This window comes from Neoarius graeffei, chromosome 26 (genome assembly GCF_027579695.1).
Source record: "Neoarius graeffei isolate fNeoGra1 chromosome 26, fNeoGra1.pri, whole genome shotgun sequence".
Lineage (NCBI taxonomy): Eukaryota > Metazoa > Chordata > Actinopteri > Siluriformes > Ariidae > Neoarius > Neoarius graeffei.
The window spans coordinates 16,777,920-16,796,265 of NC_083594.1; the positions used below are offsets into that span (position 1 = coordinate 16,777,920).

Consider the following 18,346-nt stretch of genomic DNA (forward strand, 5'->3'; position numbering starts at 1 on the left):
CATCAATAATTGGTGAATTTATATACTGTATATGATTGATAAATTTTATGCTGAAAAATGCCATATAACTACTTTTATTACAGTGCATGATGTGTTTGTGATTAAATGCTAAACAATTTAACTGTAACATGATGCAAAGGCTAATCGTTTGCTTCATAAAGGATGCAAATATATGCATATTTAATAAGATGTTGTATCATGTGCATAAATAAATAAATAAATACAAAAATATCAGCAATCCACTGGCGAAGACTGACTACGCCTTGTCTTAGTGACGAAAATAGGATACTCATTCATGAGCTTGTATGTGTGCTATATTTTCTATGAGTGAAAAATGATGTGCAAGAATAAGCATTAATAGATTAAATGAACCTTGAGATGAACTCAACTTGGACAGGTTCGAATTCATGTTAAACTTCTTTAACAAAGTGCTAACAAGCTGTAAAACCAGGTGGAGTGTCAGGTTTTAGCCAGAAGACAGCAACGACCTATAAAATGGTCAGACTGTTCAGTTCAGTGTGAAGAAAAACTGTTGTGAAAGGTGGTGACTTTACTGACGCAGGAAGGAAGAGATTTGTGTACCTGCGATGTGCTTTGCTGGACACTGTGTCTGCTGGACAGATGCTGTTAGGAGAGAAAAGGAGGGAGGGAAGGAGGGAAAGAAGGAAAGAAAGAAAGAGAAAGATGTGAAAGCAGATACGCATTTCTTGAAACCATATCTTGGAAAAAATCCTCAGTGATGTGTGTGTCTGCTGTGCTTAATGCCTAGCAGGAGAATAGCACTGCGTTGTCAGCTGTGTCTCAGTGGATGTGGGGGGAAAACCTGAGGCAATAACACCAAACCTGATTGAATAAAACACAGTGACATATGGGGAAGAAACATACACACACACACACACCGAGTTTCAGAAATCTTTTCAGAGCAGCAAGTAAACATAGTAACACTGCTGAATACTGAAAGGAATTTAATTAATATGATGGGACATGCTGTTATAGGAAAATAATAAATGACCCGAAAGTGTCAGCGTTGATTACATTTTTAGGTTTTTTTTTAAACAAAACCACTTTGCACGTTTTGTGCTTGTACCCCAATTCCAAAAAAGTTGGTACGCTGTGTAAAACAGATATAAAACCAGAATGTGATCATTTGCAAATCATAGAAACACTATATTTCATTGCACAAACTAGTACAAAGACCACATATCAAATGTTGAAACAGAAATCTTATTGTTTTTTGAAAAATATATGTTCATTTTGAATTTAATGCCAGCAACATGTTGCAAAAAAAGTTGAGACAGGTAGCAAAAGACTGAAAAAGTTGTGTAATGCTAACCTAATCTGGTTAATTGGCAAAAGGTCAGGAACATGATTGGGTATAAAAAGAGCATCCTAGAGAGGCGGAGTCTTTTAGAAGTAAAGATGGGGAAGGGTTCACCGCTCTGTGAAAGACTGCGTGGGCAAACAGTGCAACGATTTAAGAATAACGTTCCTCAGTGTAAAATTGCAAAGAATTTGGGGATCACATCATCTATGGTACATAATATCATTAAAAGATTCAGGGAATGTGGAGAAATCTCTGTATGCAAGAGACAAGGCTGAAAACTGACATTGGATGCCTGTGATCTTCAGGCCCTCAGGAGACACTGCATTAAAAGCAGACACGTGTCTGTCGTAGAAATCACTGTCTGGGCTCAGGAACACTTCAGAAAATCATCGTCTGTGAAAACAGTTCATTACTGCATCCACAAATGCAAGCCAAAACCAGATATGAAAAATATCCAGAAACACCAACACCTTCTCTGGGCCCGAGCTCTTTTACAATGGACTGAGGCGAAGTGGAAAATTATCCTGAGGTCTGACGAATCAAAAGTAGAAATTCGTTTTAGAAATCATGGACCCCACGTCCTCCAGGCTAAAGAGGAGAGGGACCATCCGGCTTGTTATCAGTGCACAGTTCAAAAGCCAGCATCTGCGATGGTATGAGGGTGCATTAGTGCACATTACGGTACATGGGTAGCTTGTACATCTGGGAAGGCGTCATTAATGCTGAATGATATATACACATTTCAGAGCAATATGCTGCCATCCAGACAAAATCATTTTCAGGGAAGGCCTTCCTTCTTTCAGTAAGACAATGCCAAACTGCTTTCTGCACATATTAAAACTGCATGGCTCCGTAGTAAAAGAGTCTGGGCGCTAAACTGGCCTGCCTGCAGTCCAGACCTGTCTCCCATTTAAAACATTTCATGCATTATGAAGCACAAAATACGACAAAGGAGACCCCGAACTGTTGAGCAACTGAAATTGTACATCAGGCAAGAATGGGACTGGGAATGGGAAGAATTCTCTTGCAAAACTACAGCAGTTGGTCTCCTCAGTTCCCAAATGTTTACAGAGTGTTGTTAAAAGTAGAGGTGATGCAACACAGTGGTAAACATGTCCCTGTCCCAACTTTTTTTAAAGGTGTTGCTGGCATCAAATTTAAAATGAGCATTTTTTTTTTCAAAAAATAATAACATTTCTCAGTTTCAACATTTGATGTGTTGTTTTTGTACTATTTTCAATGAAATATAAGGTTTCTGGGATTTGCAAATCATCACGTTGTGATTTATTTTTGTTTTACACAGCATCCCAACTTTTTTGGAATTGGGGTTGACTTAACGCTTATGACGCTTATGACTTAACGCTTTGGAGCATGTGCAAAACTAGAGATCTTAGTTAGATACTAGGGGGAAAAAAATAAACAGAAACAAAACCAAACATCTCTCAGCTTGTCATGCTCCCAAGAAAATATCAAATCATCCATTTAATGGAACGGCTCTTACAGTTACCTCTGACTGTTTCAAAGTGCAAACACTGGAGATTCCTTCAATAAATGATGAATAAAATCTTGGTGATGCCACAGCCATCTGTAGGCCAGAAGCCAAGGGAACAAAAATTCTATGCTTTTTGGATGGAAGGGATGGATTACTCTCTCTCTCCCCTGTTAATCATAGAGATGCTATCTATTCATAGGCATCTGTGAGCTCATGCATGTGGAAAAGGGCAGAAAGAGTTTTCCTTCAAGTGTGTTATACTGCCTTGTGAAGCTGCATGAATAGCAGTTCAAAAGAATGTGGTAGCTTGCTTAGGCCAAGTTTACATTAGACCGTATCTGTCTCGTTTTCTTTGCGGATGCACTGTCCGTTTACATTAAAACGCCTGGAAACGCCGGGAAACGGGAATCCGCCAGGGTCCACGTATTCAATCCAGATCGTGTCTGGTCCGGTGCTGTGTAAACATTGAGAATACGCGGATACACGGATACGCTGTGCTGAGCTCTAGCTGGCGTTGTCATTGGACAACGTCACTGTGACATCCACCTTCCTGATTCGCTGGCGTTGGTCATGTGACGCGACTGCTGAAAAACGGCGCGGACTTCCGCCTTGTATCACCTTTCATTAAAGAGTATAAAAGTATGAAAATATTGCAAATACTGATGCAAATACTGCCCATTGTGTAGTTATGATTGTCTTTAGGCTTGACATCCTTCCACTTGCAAGTGGTAAGTGACGCGCATGCCCGATATGCACTGAGATCACACACACAGCGGCTCAGTCCCGAATCACTGCTCGTGTACTTCACTCGCGCGCTCTGTGAGCTGCGCAGGGCCGGAGTGCGCACCCTCCAGAGGGCACTCGCTGTTCAGGGCGGAGTGATTTGGAGCGCAGGATGCCTGCGGAGCCGAGCGTATCCGTGTATTGGCGTTGCTGTGTGCACGCGAATCGTGTATTGGCGTTGCTGTGTGAACGCTAATCGTTTTAAAAACGTTAATCTGATGATCCGCTGATACGGTCTAATGTAAACCCCACCTCAGTTGGTAGCTGTTGAATGATAAAGAAGAGCTGGCTGGTGAACAGGAATTGGCAGACCAATTTTTATGAGTATTTTTGTTTTTTGAGCGTCATTCACCATGAAAGTCATCGTCTACATTGTTCCCATGTGTATTATAATAGTGTAAACAATAAACAAGATCAACTGTGAGCTACTGCTCACTTACGTATCCCCCCCCCGCTCTTGCTTATATCAGAATGCAAATGTGGCAACAGGGTCATGGTCAAGCGTCGGTCTGTGACCGGAGGGCGGAGTCAGGGAAGGTAAGTGGCAGAATCACTACACCTGATGTCAATTAACCTGTGTTTGTGTGCCTTCCCAGTGGCCACGCCCTATATGAGGAGAGAGAGAGAGCAGAGGAAGAGAGCTCTCTCCCCAACCAGACGGCTGATGTGTGTGTGCGTGTGTCTGAGTGTCTGGGAGAGTGAAAACGCTGAAAAGTGTTACAATAAAGAGTTTTTGGAAACTCAGTTCTGGCCTGCCGTACTTCTGTGCTCCACCCACCCACTCAAAGTTCTACAGCAAACAATCGAAGGAATAGGACACTTGTTATGAATGTTGACGTCAACAAATAATGAACCCTGAAACAAGTAAGTAAAGAGCAGTGTCTCTCCCCAGGGATTTCAAATAGCATCCTGGTAAACTGTCATTTTGAAATAGCATTTTGCTTCTTGAAATAGCGTCAAAATCCACCCTATATGCTTTGTAAATACATTCAGTCGGTAAACAGGAAGTCGATGTGGCACAGACCTGAAAATGGTATGCACAGTATAAAACCCCAAGCTGAAGCTCGGTACCAAATATCAAGCAGTTGTGATTTGTAGTTGCTGAGAAAAGTGTTACGAAAATTTTGTAAACCCACACTATATGTTTCACAAATACATTCAGTTGGTAAACAGGAAGTCGATGTGGGGCAGACCTGAAAACGGTCTACACACGGTATAGAACCCCAAGCTGAAGTTTGATACCAAGTGGCTGTGATTTGTGGTTGCTGAGAAAAATGGTGTTTCAGATGGGCGGAAATATGGAGATATGGATGAATGGACGGATGGATAGAGGTAAACCAGTATACCCCTGCTCCTTTGGAGCAGGAGTATAATAATGTATTAGAATGAGGGCATGTGGGAAGCCATGACCTAATGGTTAGAGAAGCAGCTTTGGGACCAAAAAGGTTTCCGGTTTGGTTCCCTGGACCAGCAGGAATGGCCAAAGTGCCCTTGAGTAAGGCACCTAACCCCCAACTGCTCCCCAGGCTGCTCTGGGTATGTTGTATGTCGTTCTGGATAAGAGCATCTGCGAAATGTCTGTCATGTCACACCATGGAATTAATATAACCCCTGAAGCTGGAACTATTGTTCAAGTTTCTGTTCTTGAAAATGTTTCCTAAGTGGCACAACCAAAAAGGCCTGTCATCCAGAGATCGCAAGTTCAAATCCTGATGAACTGGCAGGCCAATGTTCATGAGTATTGTTCTGTTCACCAGCCAGCTCTCCTTTATCATAGAACAGCTCCATGGCCTGTACTCAGAGGGAAGGAGGAGTGGCATACTCTTTATCAATTACAGCGACACTAGCCAATCATAGGTGTCAGAGCTCATACGCAGACATGCTTTCCTCTTTTTCTCTGAGTGTTACGCTGGCCCTGACATTGCAGTTCAAAAAGATACGTACATGAACCATTCCACCGAATCGGTGACATTTCCGTCCCTAGAAAATTATATGTATAAATGCACATAAAAATGTACTTTAAAATACATTTCCTTATTACGCTGAATGTCCTGCACATTGATCTGATTTCAAATTTAAGATATATAATTGTAAGGATTAATAAAAACTACCTAAAACACTGAAAAATAGCATGTGTTACCTGTCCCCGCACTCTAACTTTATACTTAACTATGAAATATTATGATTAAAATCCTTCAGAAACAGTATTACTGTTGCACTGTTGTGTGACTCCATATCCTATCCATGGTTTAAATATATTTTTTTCATAAGAAATCCACAATATCTTAGTTAAAATACACATTTTAGTCGTGGCGGCACGGTGGTGTAGTGGTTAGCACTGTCGCCTCACAGCAAGAAGGTCCGGGTTCGAGCCCCGGGGCCGGCGAGGGCCTTTCTGTGCGGAGTTTGCATGTTCTCCCCGTGTCCGCGTGGGTTTCCTCCGGGTGCTCCGGTTTCCCCCACAGTCCAAAAGACATGCAGGTTAGGTTAACTGGTGACTCTAAATTGACCGTAGGTGTGAATGTGAGTGTGAATGGTTGTCTGTGTCTATGTGTCAGCCCTGTGATGACCTGGTGACTTGTCCAGGGTGTACCCCGCCTTTCGCCCGTAGTCAGCTGGGATAGGCTCCAGCTTGCCTGCGACCCTGTAGAACAGGATAAAGCGGCTAGAGATGATGAGATGAGATGAGAGATTTTAGTCGTGTCCCTGGGTTTTCACTCAGTCCTGTTACCCAAACATATTACCCCATCTGACAAATTTGGAACATTCCATAAATCACATGTTCAACAGGAAGTTACATCAGCTGTGTCTTCTGAAGGCCATGAGAAGACCAAAAGTTAGTTCTCTCATTTACTTTTCTGTATATTTGATGATTTTTTAACTTTGACTGATAAGGTCAATGTCAACATACTGTCCTGTTACTTAAATTATTTCTTAGATGATATTTGTTTAGGGCGGCACGGTGGTGTAGTGGTTAGTGCTGTCGCCTCACAGCAAGAAGGTCCTGGGTTCGAGCCCCGTGGCCGGCGAGGGCCTTTCTGTGTGGAGTTTGCATGTTGTCCGCATGGGTTTCCTCCGGGTGCTCCTGTTTCCCCCACAGTCCAAAGGCACGCAGGTTAGGTTAACTGGTGACTCTAAATTGACTGTAGGTGTGAATGGTTGTCTGTGTCTATGTGTCAGCCCTGTGATGACCTGGCGACTTGTCCAGGGTGTACCCTGCCTTTCGCCCGTAGTCAGCTGGGATAGGCTCCAGCTTGCCTGTGACCCTGTAGAAGGATAAAGCAGCTAGAGATAATGAGATGAGATACTGTATTTGTTTATTTTAAAAATACAGATTTTTGGTAAATCACTAGAATGTGCTAAGTGTGGTCATGCTATTAGCGATGACGCCATGTGGCTTAATTCCATGTATTAGCTAATCCTAGGCTAAAAACTCAGTCCTGTTACTTTCAGAGTTTTGGTAACAGGACTGAAAAAAATGCAGCCATCTTTGACTTCCAAACCTTGTAACGTAGCCTGAGGTTGACCAATACACATTTTGAATAGTTAAATATGTGTGTTGTTATAATCAGTGTTGAAAAGATATAACAAATTACGTTTAATTTGGGAGTGGTACAACAAGCAAATGGCACCCATTCGGTGGAATGTCCCCACATCATGTGACTCAGAAGAAGCATGCGAGAACCTTTGTCCTCCCTGGTTGGTAGCTGTCATGTGATGAGATCTGTCAGGTAGGAATTGGCCATGACTAAATGAGGGAGAAAACTGAGGGGAAAAAAATCCCCCCAAAAAAGGGAAAATGTTTCCGACATGAAGTGACACAGAAAAGTTTGCAAAACGTGATATGTTCGGAGGCTGAAAGTAGAACATGAGCTCTTGAAGTGAAATATTTGTCCTGACAGCTCTATCACACACAAATGCACAAACTCCCAATGCAGACTCACTTCATGCTTAATTAAAACATGGCATACATAAAACACACACCCTCGAGCTAGGTGACAAAAAAACCAAAACAAAACTGTTTGAGCAAAATTTTAGCAAAACACCTCGGAAATGGTTGTGACGTTAATTAGTAATCATTTATTTACAAATGTCTTTCCGTGTCATAATCGTTTTATCATCCAAGCTCGTTCCATCCTGATGAGTGCTCTCATCGCTTTATCATCCAAATAAAAAAAGTGCTCTCGAGTAAATAATATCACAGTGGGTGATTTAATCAGCCTTAAATGAAACCTCTTTCCGTTTATTTCTTTTTACAGACTCATGCTATTTGTTTACCAACACAAGCAGGAAGCCCCGCCTCCTCTCTAATTACATGTATTTAACCTTCATACTGAAGTGATCATGACGAAGCCCTCCACACTCCGAAGTCTCCGTCCTTCAAGGAACAAACTTGCATGTCAAATACTTTTCAATTTGGAACCATTCTACAAATAGCTGTTGTGGGCGGTCTCCATTTGAAGCATCTTTCCAACAGGACTTCAGTGAAAGCGCCCATGACATGGAGTGCTTCATGTTCCATAAATTGCACCTCCTCGTTTCCTTTCCTTGTTTCCCTTTGTCGTTTCTTAGCTCCTCTCTCCAAGAAAAAGGAAGAGAGGACAAGAAGAATCGAGAACAAACAAACGAGATCTCATCTCATCTCATTATCTCTAGCCGCTTTATCCTGTTCTACAGGGTCGCAGGCAAGCTGGAGCCTATCCCAGCTGACTACGGGCGAAAGGCGGGGTACACCCTGGACAAGTCGCCAGGTCATCACAGGGCTGACACATAGACACAGACAACCATTCACACTCACATTCACACCTACGGTCAATTTAGAGTCACCAGTTAGCCTAACCTGCATGTCTTTGGACTGTGGGGGAAACCGGAGCACCCGGAGGAAACCCACGCGGACAACATGCAAACTCCGCACAGAAAGGCCCTCGCTGGCCACAGGGCTCAAACCCGGACCTTCTTGCTGTGAGGCGACAGCGCTAACCACTACACCACCGTGCCGCCCACAAACGAGATGTCCTTGCTTAAATGTTAATACTGAGTCATTGTCTGACGTTTCTTGTTTTCAAGCAAGAAATATTAGTCTTAAAGCCTCGTTTTTCCTCAGTTACTCTGATCACATTTAAAGAACTGGTACTTCCTTGATCTTGATGGACATTGATTGATTTCCATGGCTCCAGACTGAAGTTGGTAGGACAGAAAACAAGGAGGCATCAATTAGTTTTGTGATGTACTCTTGACTTGAGAGCTAGGATATTGATTACACATGCTTATATTACAGTGGTGCTTGAAAGTTTGTGAACCCTTTCGAATTTTCTAGATTCCTGCATAAATACGACCTAAAACAACATCAGATTTTCAGAGCTACGCACCTCGTCTATCAGCTCATGTATGATTTGATTTCGTGGAATAACTGTTAAATGGACTGTATTTCCTTTTGAAACAGGAAGTCGGAGACGGATCGTGTGGAAGGGGGTACCTGATTTATACAAAAGTAGCGTTGAAAATAAGGCATACACCATGCCGAATCTGAAAGAAACTGAACTGTGGGTTAGCTACTTGGGTAAATAATGCAGCCGAGAGTTTATAGCTGTGAAGGATTTCTCACTGCCAGTTTGCCCGTTGCGACTTTGCAATGTTTGGTATCCTAAAGGTTTCCAACCATGTTGGATTGGTATCAGGCTATAGATGGCTTGTTACTGGCTCGCAGGAGTATTTTCCCTCTCCCCCGCAGCATGCCTCATGCAGCAGTGAGGGCATTATAGGCTCCCTTCAAGGGAGAGGAAAAAGACTGCTGTTTAACACTGGGTAATGTCACTGCATCCAGAAATGAGCTTTCTGGTCAACTCTCTCTCTCTCTCATGCACACACACACATTTTTATACTGAAGTTTCTTTTTTATAGTAATTGATTCCTTGTTAATTGGTTGAAATAATAAAAAGAAGCCAAGAATAATATACCTGGAATACAAAATAGTTTTTAGTTTATTTTTATATATTGCATCACTTTATTCCTTCCTTCCTTACTAACAAATAAATGAAATAACTATCCTGGGAACACTGTGCACGATGTGAGACGCCAGTCCATTGTAGAGCACCATGCACACACACACACACACACATTTGCACACACATTCACACCTAGGGGCAATTTAGAGTCATCAATCCACCCACTATATTTCTGGAAGGTGAGAAGAAACTGGAGAACCCAGAAGAAACACACATGGGGAGAACATGGCACTTTATTGAACCAGGGGTGACATTTTCTTCACAAACCTAAATACATATTACGATGCATTTCATCTCATCTCATTATCTCTAGCCGCTTTATCCTGTTCTACAGGGTCGCAGGCAAGCTGGAGCCTATCCCAGCTGACTACGGGCGAAAGGCGGGGTACACCCTGGACAAGTCGCCAGGTCATCACAGGGCTGACACATAGACACAGACAACCATTCACACTCACATTCACACCTACGGTCAATTTAGAGTCACCAGTTAACCTAACCTGCATGTCTTTGGACTGTGGGGGAAACCGGAGCACCCGGAGGAAACCCACGCGGACACGGGGAGAACATGCAAACTCCGCACAGAAAGGCCCTCGCCGGCCACGGGGCTCGAACCCAGGACCTTCTTGCTGTGAGGCGACAGCGCTAACCACTACACCACCGTGCCGCCCCACGATGCATTTCATCTATTGTTAAAATGTCTTCAAGAATCGTGATATATTTATGCCAGATTGCAGCACAGCCCTAATACTCACACACTCACACACACACAATTTGCTGCAGGATTGTGAGTGAATTATGAAGCTCTACTACCAAGCATATGTTCCTCCTCTTGAGGCTTTGTGTGTGCGCTGAATAAATCAGCATAGACCCCCCTCTGCAAAGCCACCAATAGAGACATGCAACTGAACGCAACATTAAACCTGACTATGTGCTATCTTATCGTGTTCCAATTGTGTAACTTTGGCACAGATTAAAACAACAGCAAGGTGCAGACATCACAAACTCCTGACAGCTAGCGAGGCCTCATCCTCGCTCCAGCAGGGGACCTCCTGATTTAGAAACACTCCGAAAACAAGCATCTTCCTTCTGTTCTTGGTTATTTTATCATTAGCAATGCTAAATGCATGCCTTGAGGGACCCATTAATCCTGAATTGTGCCTAACAGTGAAGTTAGAAAGCATGTCCTACATATTTTTGAACTTTTATGCAATCGAGAGGAAATTTAGACATGGTGTTCGTCCGTGCTTTCTCTCTTTCTTTCTTTCTTTTTCTCATGTCTACTCCTAATTATTATGTGATTGCTGTCATTTTTTCCCCTAATTGTTTGATTTCCCCCCTCCTGTCCTGTTTTAGAAAGCTTTTTCCAATTTTGATAGTACAGTATATGACTCCTTTGATACGACACCATTTCAATCCGAAATTGCAAATGAGTCATTAAAATATAATGAGGAAAAAGAAAACATTAATACACTGCCTGTAGAGCTGCGCAAAGATAAAAGGCTTTTGGAAAGAAGAATTGCTTTGATTATTATTAAATGCAGCACTTAACCCCCCCCCAAAAAAAAAAAAAAATTATGTATTTTGGATCAGTTGTTCTCTGAGAGTTTAAATCTTCACCTTGCCTGGAAGGAATACATTTTTTATTTCATTAATTTTTCAGACTCGCAATTACTGGTAATTAATACACAAATACATAAATAAAAATAAATAAATAAATAAATAAATAAATAAATAGTCGAGCACCCCGGGAATTCTCACCCGCTTCTACCAAGGACTGAAAGTTCTCATGCATTCCTCTGGGGCTCGACAATAAAAAAAATAGTTTTTAATTCATCTAATTGTATTCATTTTTGAAACAATCCAGATACCCAATTGTAATATTCTGCTATCCAGACATACCAACATAAACCAAACTTCTCCAGAAGTTCCAAATGTAACCCAAAATTCTTCTTATGTAGCACTCTTTGGTTGAGTGTTGCCTGAAGGCAGGTAACTGCGGAGGTTTTTACAGCTCTGTGTGCTTTGGATTGTGTTTTCGGTACTGGCAAGGAGTTCCTCTTCCTCCCACAAACTGAAACTCGAACACGCCAACACAACACATTACAGCAAAAGTTTCAGAAGTTGGTTCTCCAAGAGTGTTGTTATGCAGTCTGTTTTATTCTCAGTGCTGGCGCACGGGCGCGTAATGGCTGCTTTTGCCACAAATTTCCAATATCACTTTAAACTTATATTTATTCATTCAGCAGACGCACTGATCAGATGTTCTCGTGAATGGATCACTGATGATTTTCACGTCACTTGTGGCTGACCTGCAGTCAATCCAGCATCAGGAAAGGTAGTTAGGTTGTTGCGAGTCTATTTCAAGTATATCATCGGTATCTGACATTTTTCAACAGGAAACTTTTCATTTTCATGTCACTCAAATGAAATACTTTTAAAGTGCCATTCCACCATTGGATGTATTTTTTTGGCATAAAATACAATATATTTTATGACAACATGACTAGACAGAGAAATCTTTTAGCTTCAAAATGATATATCAAACATAATTTTTTGACAATGACAAGTATATTAATTTTGCGACCAAAGTCACCTACCCTTTTAATTTCCGTGCGGTAGTGAAACGTGATGTTATCGGCAGGTTCCCCTTCTTGTGTACCACGTCACGTGTGACGTGGCACAGATTATCAGCAATGGCGGATAGAACGCGATTGTCAGCTTCGGAAAAGAAGCGAAGGAAAATAGCAAGTGATGCCCAAAGGAGACGGTCGATGGTGAATATCGGCACAGCAATCGACAAGTGGAAATCGCGTTCTATCCGCCACTGCTGATAATCTGTGCCACGTCACACGTGACGTGGTACACAAGAAGGGGAACCTGCCGATGACATCACGTTTCACTACCGCACGGAAATTAAAAGGGTAGGTGACTTTGGTCGCAAAATTAATATACTTGTCGTTGTCAAAAAATTCATTCATTCATTCATTCATTCATTCATTATCTCTAGCCGCTTTATCCTTCTACAGGGTCGCAGGCAAGCTGGAGCCTATCCCAGCTGACTACGGGCGAGAGGTGGGGTACACCCTGGACAAGTCGCCAGGTCATCACAGGGCTGACACATAGACACAGACAACCATTCACACTCACATTCACACCTACGGTCAATTTAGAGTCACCAGTTAACCTAACCTGCATGTCTTTGGACTGTGGGGGAAACCGGAGCACCCGGAGGAAACCCACGCGGACACGGGGAGAACATGCAAACTCCACACAGAAAGGCCCTCGCCGGCCCCGGGGCTCGAACCCAGGACCTTCTTGCTGTGAGGCGACAGCGCTAACCACTACACCACCGTGCCGCCTGTCAAAAAATTATGTTTGATATATCATTTTGAAGCTAAAAGATTTCTCTGTCTAGTCATGTTGTCATAAAATATGTTGTATTTTATGCCAAAGAATACATCCAATGGTGGAATGGCATTTTAAGAAGCCTTTTATTTATCATACGCACACCCAAGCACAGACTTAAGCAAAGTGAAATTCCTCTTCTGCACTTAACCCATCTGAAGCAGTGAACAAACACATGCACATGCAAGTGAGCAATGAGCACACACATACCCAGAGCAGTGGGCAGCCACAGTGGTGCTTGAAAGTTTGTGAACCCTTTAGAATTTTCTATATTTCTGCATAAATATGACCTAAAACATCATCAGATTTTCACACAAGTCCTAAAAGTAGATAAAGAGAACCCAGTTCAACAAATGAGACAAAAATAGTATGCATTCAAATGGTGCAGTTGGTTATTGGTCTAGGCATGGCGTGATACCATCACCAAATGACTTTGATATCTAGATATCACTGCGACACACTACAGCCGTTTATGCTTGGTCTTGTTTTAAAGTGTTGTTACAAGTCTCTTGTTTCTATTATTGTGATGTCCCATATATATTTGCTGTGTCTGAAAGTTGTTTGTAGTAACTATTGTGTTACCTCCTTGGCCAGGGCTCACTTGTAAAAAGGTTGTTTTTTGTCCCATTGGGGCTACTCTGGTTGAATGGTTATTTTAACATTTAATAATTATATTTTGATCTATTATATTCTGGCCACTCCTGCATCAGCTCCATGAAGAGGACGCCCATGATTATTGTACAATACTCTGATTCTGTTTCATGAAACACAGGCATTTTAAGTTTTTTTTTTCCTCTCTGTTGTGCAAACGTAAAATTTTTCTTGTGTTTTGATGTCATCCGAAAAGATTTTTATCCAACATTCTATTTTCGCAGCGGCATGGTGGTGTAGTGGTTAGCGCTGTCGCCTCACAGCAAGAAGGTCCGGGTTCGAGCCCCGGGGCCGACGAGGGCCTTTCTGTGTGGAGTTTGCATGTTCTCCCCGTGTCCGCGTGGGTTTCCTCCGGGTGCTCCGGTTTCCCCCACAGTCTAAAGACATGCAGGTTAGGTTAACTGGTGACTCTAAATTGAGCGTAGGTGTGAATGTGAGTGTGAATGGTTGTCTGTGTCTATGTGTCAGCCCTGTGATGACCTGGCGACTTGTCCAGGGTGTACCCCGCCTTTCGCCCGTAGTCAGCTGGGATAGGCTCCAGCTTGCCTGCGACCCTGTAGAAGGATAAAGCGGCTAGAGATAATGAGATGAGCTCACTCATTTTTTGGAACCGTTACTCCTCCTATAGCTTTTGAGATAGTGACACCGTTCCAACTCTGAAACATCCGACCTGAACCAGTGTAGTGTGCTTGTATACAGCTTTTGGATTGATGCACCCATTCTCTCATTCTTGCCATTTTTCCGTAATTTTTTTCCCATAGAGAATGAATAGGGCTCACGAATCGAATCATCCTGCTCGGACACACTTCATCGAAGATGCACCAAACTTCATGTGATACCTCCGGCGAACTCCCCCAACACATACATGAAAATTGGTTCTGACCGGCACTCATCTTTTCCTTTCTTTTCGTTCATCCCTTTTTTCTCCATTCACTTCCATTCATTTTTGGCCCCACTGAAAATGAAAGGAGTTTCAGGAGAAAAACTTTCACTCTACGTTAGTTTTCTCAACCGACTGACAAAACTTCCTGAAACTTCACATGATGCCTCAGGCCAAGTCCCCACACACATCCATCCCCTCATCTGAGACCTGCACTCATCTTTTCCTTGGTTTTCATGCATCCCTTTTTCCCTCTATAGGCTTCTATTGATTTTTGGCTTCATTCAAATGAATGGAGTTCTGCTCAGTAACACTTCACCACACATCCACCAAACTTCATATGGCACCTCAGGCCAACTCACCCATCACACACATGATATCAGCATGTTAATTGTTAACATGTTAATCATTAGCATGTTAGCATACTAGCTCTTAGCATGTTAGGCTTAGCATGTCAGCTGTTCTGCCAAAGCTGAGCAAGCACAGTTTGCATTTTCTCTGTGGAAATGCAGTCTAGTTATATTTGTCACAAATAGGCAGGAAGAGGATGCAAGTGCAGTAAAAGACAGTTTATTGCACAACATATATGCACAATGTTCAAAAACATGAGGCAGGAGAAAAGCCAATTTTTTTTTTAAAAAATACCAGGGATTGGGTCAGGAGATTGGCAAAACATACAAAGGCAAATCCAAAAATTAAGGTCAAGAGCCAGGCAAAATAATAAAACACCCAAAACTGATAACCAGCATAAGCAAGGCTTGGTAACATTAACTACAAAGACACATCATGATTTCTGAGTGAATGAACAGTCTTTTGTAGTGTAGTGTGTGGCTGTGAGGTGATTGAGTCTCGGTGTGCCTGATTAGTAATCAGTGGACCATGAGTGAGAGAGTGTTTTGGTGTTGTAGTTCTCAGCATCCATGTTTGTAGGACGTGGGGTATTGTGGGAACTGGAGTTTGGCACAGATTCCAGTGCTGATGTGACAGTATTAGTAGTTTTCCCCACAGCGCCATGGATTAACATGAGAGAAAGCACCAATTTCCTAACCAAGATTGTTATCAAGCTGATACCAAAAAAAAGGGTGGATCAGACACTGAAGAAAAAAATAATAATTTGATCTGATCCTGTAACAAATGGAAAACAAGAGTCATTAGGAGATGACATATCCCCCCGGCCCCCGCATGAAACCCCACTCCAAATTTTCCTAGGTTGAATTGGTTGCCATGGGAATACGGAAAAAATAAAAATCTCAGAAATCCCAAAATGTCAAAAGGCACAACTCCTCTAATCACTTAACATAACCTTCAGGTTTTGTGAAAAAAATTCCTAATAGTTTTTGAGTTATGCTCCTGAAACTAAAATGTTTTTAATGACGGACAGACAGACGGACAGAGCGATAGCTACATCTCCCAGTATTACATGCCGGGGGGATAACTAGAATGGCACTCGGTAGAATGCATACCTCCACCAAGTCACATTTATCAACATCAGAATCAAATCACTTGAACCTCGGATAATACTAAAGCTGTACACCAAATTTCATCAAAATCTGTTCACTACTTTTTCAGTTACATTGGGAACAGACAAAAAAAAAATCCTGGATCCACACAGATATCAAAATTTGAATGAAAATCTAATCAATTGTTCCTTGGCCCATGGCTCACCTTTGCTCAAAATTTCATCAAAATCCGTTCACTATTTTTTGAGTTACATTGGGAACAGACTGACAGACAAACAAACAAACAAACAAACAGAGGCAAAAACATAACCTTCTCCAACAATGTTGGCGGAAGTAATCAGAAACTGGTGTACATATATAATAATCTAATATACCATGCACTGAGATGTTCCAGTTGAAATTATGGATTCTCTTCGGTGATTGGGATAGTACTATTTGTGAGGGGCAGCCTCAAAGAAAATAGTACTACGCCAGTCACTGAAGAAAATCCATAATTACCAGAGCCTCTCAGTGCATGGTATATTAGATTTATATCCCTCATTAAACAAAAATCCAAATTAAAAGTGTTAACGCGGGCGGCACGGTGGTGTAGTGGTTAGCGCTGTCGCCTCACAGCAAGAAGGTCCGGGTTCGAGCCCCATGGCCGGCGAGGGCCTTTCTGTGTGGAGTTTGCATGTTCTCCCCGTGTCCGCGTGGGTTTCCTCCGGGTGCTCCGGTTTCCCCCACAGTCCAAAGACATGCAGGTTAGGTTAACTGGTGACTCTAAATTGACCGTAGGTGTGAATGTGAGTGTGAATGGTTGTCTGTGTCTATGTGTCGGCCCTGTGATGACCTGGCGACTTGTCCAGGGTGTACCCCGCCTTTCGCCCGTAGTCAGCTGGGATAGGCTCCAGCTTGCCTGCGACCCTGTAGAAGGATAAAGCAGCTAGAGATAATGAGATGAGATACTGTATTTGTTTATTTTAAAAATACAGATTTTTGGTAAATCACTAGAATGTGCTAAGTGTGGTCATGCTATTAGTGATGATGCCATGTGGCTTAATTCCATGTATTAGCTAATCCTAGGCTAAAAACTCAGTCCTGATAGGCTCCAGCTTGCCTGCGACCCTGTAGAAGGATAAAGCGGCTAGAGATAATGAGATGAGATGAAAAGTGTTAATGCCAAAGAATTATAAATAAATAAATAAATAAATAAATAGAGGTCACAGAAATGCTTGCAGAGCCACAGCTATGACTCGAGTCGGCTGTTTAGCTTGAAATTGTGACATCAGTTCAGAGTATATCCAGGATATACCATGACTGACTCACACTACATGCATTTTTAAAATTTTTCACGTCACGAGGAGTTTACATTGCTTAATCAATGGTGGAACTATTTTATGTCACGTGAGCCATCCTTGGCCAATCCCTGCACTGGAATTTTTTTTATTTTTGGATATAATGAGACGTGATGGTATCTTTTTGCTCGGACTGATTTTTATTATATTCTTGGGTTTCTTGTGACGTCACATTTACCTCATTAGTTATTCAAAACTTTAGCTGGTGGTCTACCAAAGCTCAGCTGACAAAGCGTTTGTACAGAGAAGGTGAATTGCTCGCATGAAAAATGTCTTACGCTTGTGTTGTTTGAATCGATCAAACCATGAAACTGATAAGTTTCTTCAGGGTTCCCTGTGAACTTATAAAAAAAGGGTGAACGAACACAGGATTTCACAAAAAGACGTCGAGAAAGGCGGCTTTTGAACCTCTGACTGAAATCGAAGGGAGCCGAGTCGAAGCATGTTCGAGTTTGCGGTGATCACTTAGTGAAAGGTTTGTATTTCCATCTCAGCTATGTCCTTAGTGTTTTCCAAGTACTTTTCTTGCTGTGTGTCGTTATTTTACAGTCCTTTTTTTCTTAGTCACGAAGCGCTAAAGTCCCCAGCTGTTTCTTCGTTTACTCCTCACAAAGTCCATATACATGAAGGTCGTGACAAAATTCTTCCCCAGCCGTACAGTTACAATGCGCCATGATCACTTCTCCGTCTTGTTTAACTAAGATCCAGGTCTTTAAAGGGGTTTCTGATGATCTTTGTGAATGATTTAGCTGAGAGATAAGAGCCAACACAAGTGAGAATCAAGCCAACTGTTGTTTGTTTCCACTTCAACTTGCAGCGCCTCGTTGTAAAGACGTGAACGAAAAGCTTAAAAAAAACATACTTACACAGGCAAAAACAATACAGGATTCATTCGGTAGTGACTTGATACCGAGGCCCTTTACCCAGCCACATGCAAAACAGTTGTAAGCCTACATACTCTTCCACGCTTTCATCTGTTTTGCGGTGTAGAAGGACGTCTGCAACACCA

The 18,346-nt window shown here is 42.2% G+C and overlaps 1 protein-coding gene across 1 annotated transcript in view; it reads right to left on the bottom strand.

The window, feature by feature from the left end:
* dock3 (dedicator of cytokinesis 3) overlaps positions 1–18,346 on the bottom strand; it is a 542,206-nt gene that overhangs the window by 217,074 nt on the left and 306,786 nt on the right. Inside the window, exon 8 of the mRNA XM_060909764.1 lies at positions 583–624. Coding sequence (XP_060765747.1) covers positions 583–624 — 42 coding nt within the window. The remainder of the gene's footprint in view (positions 1–582; positions 625–18,346) is intronic.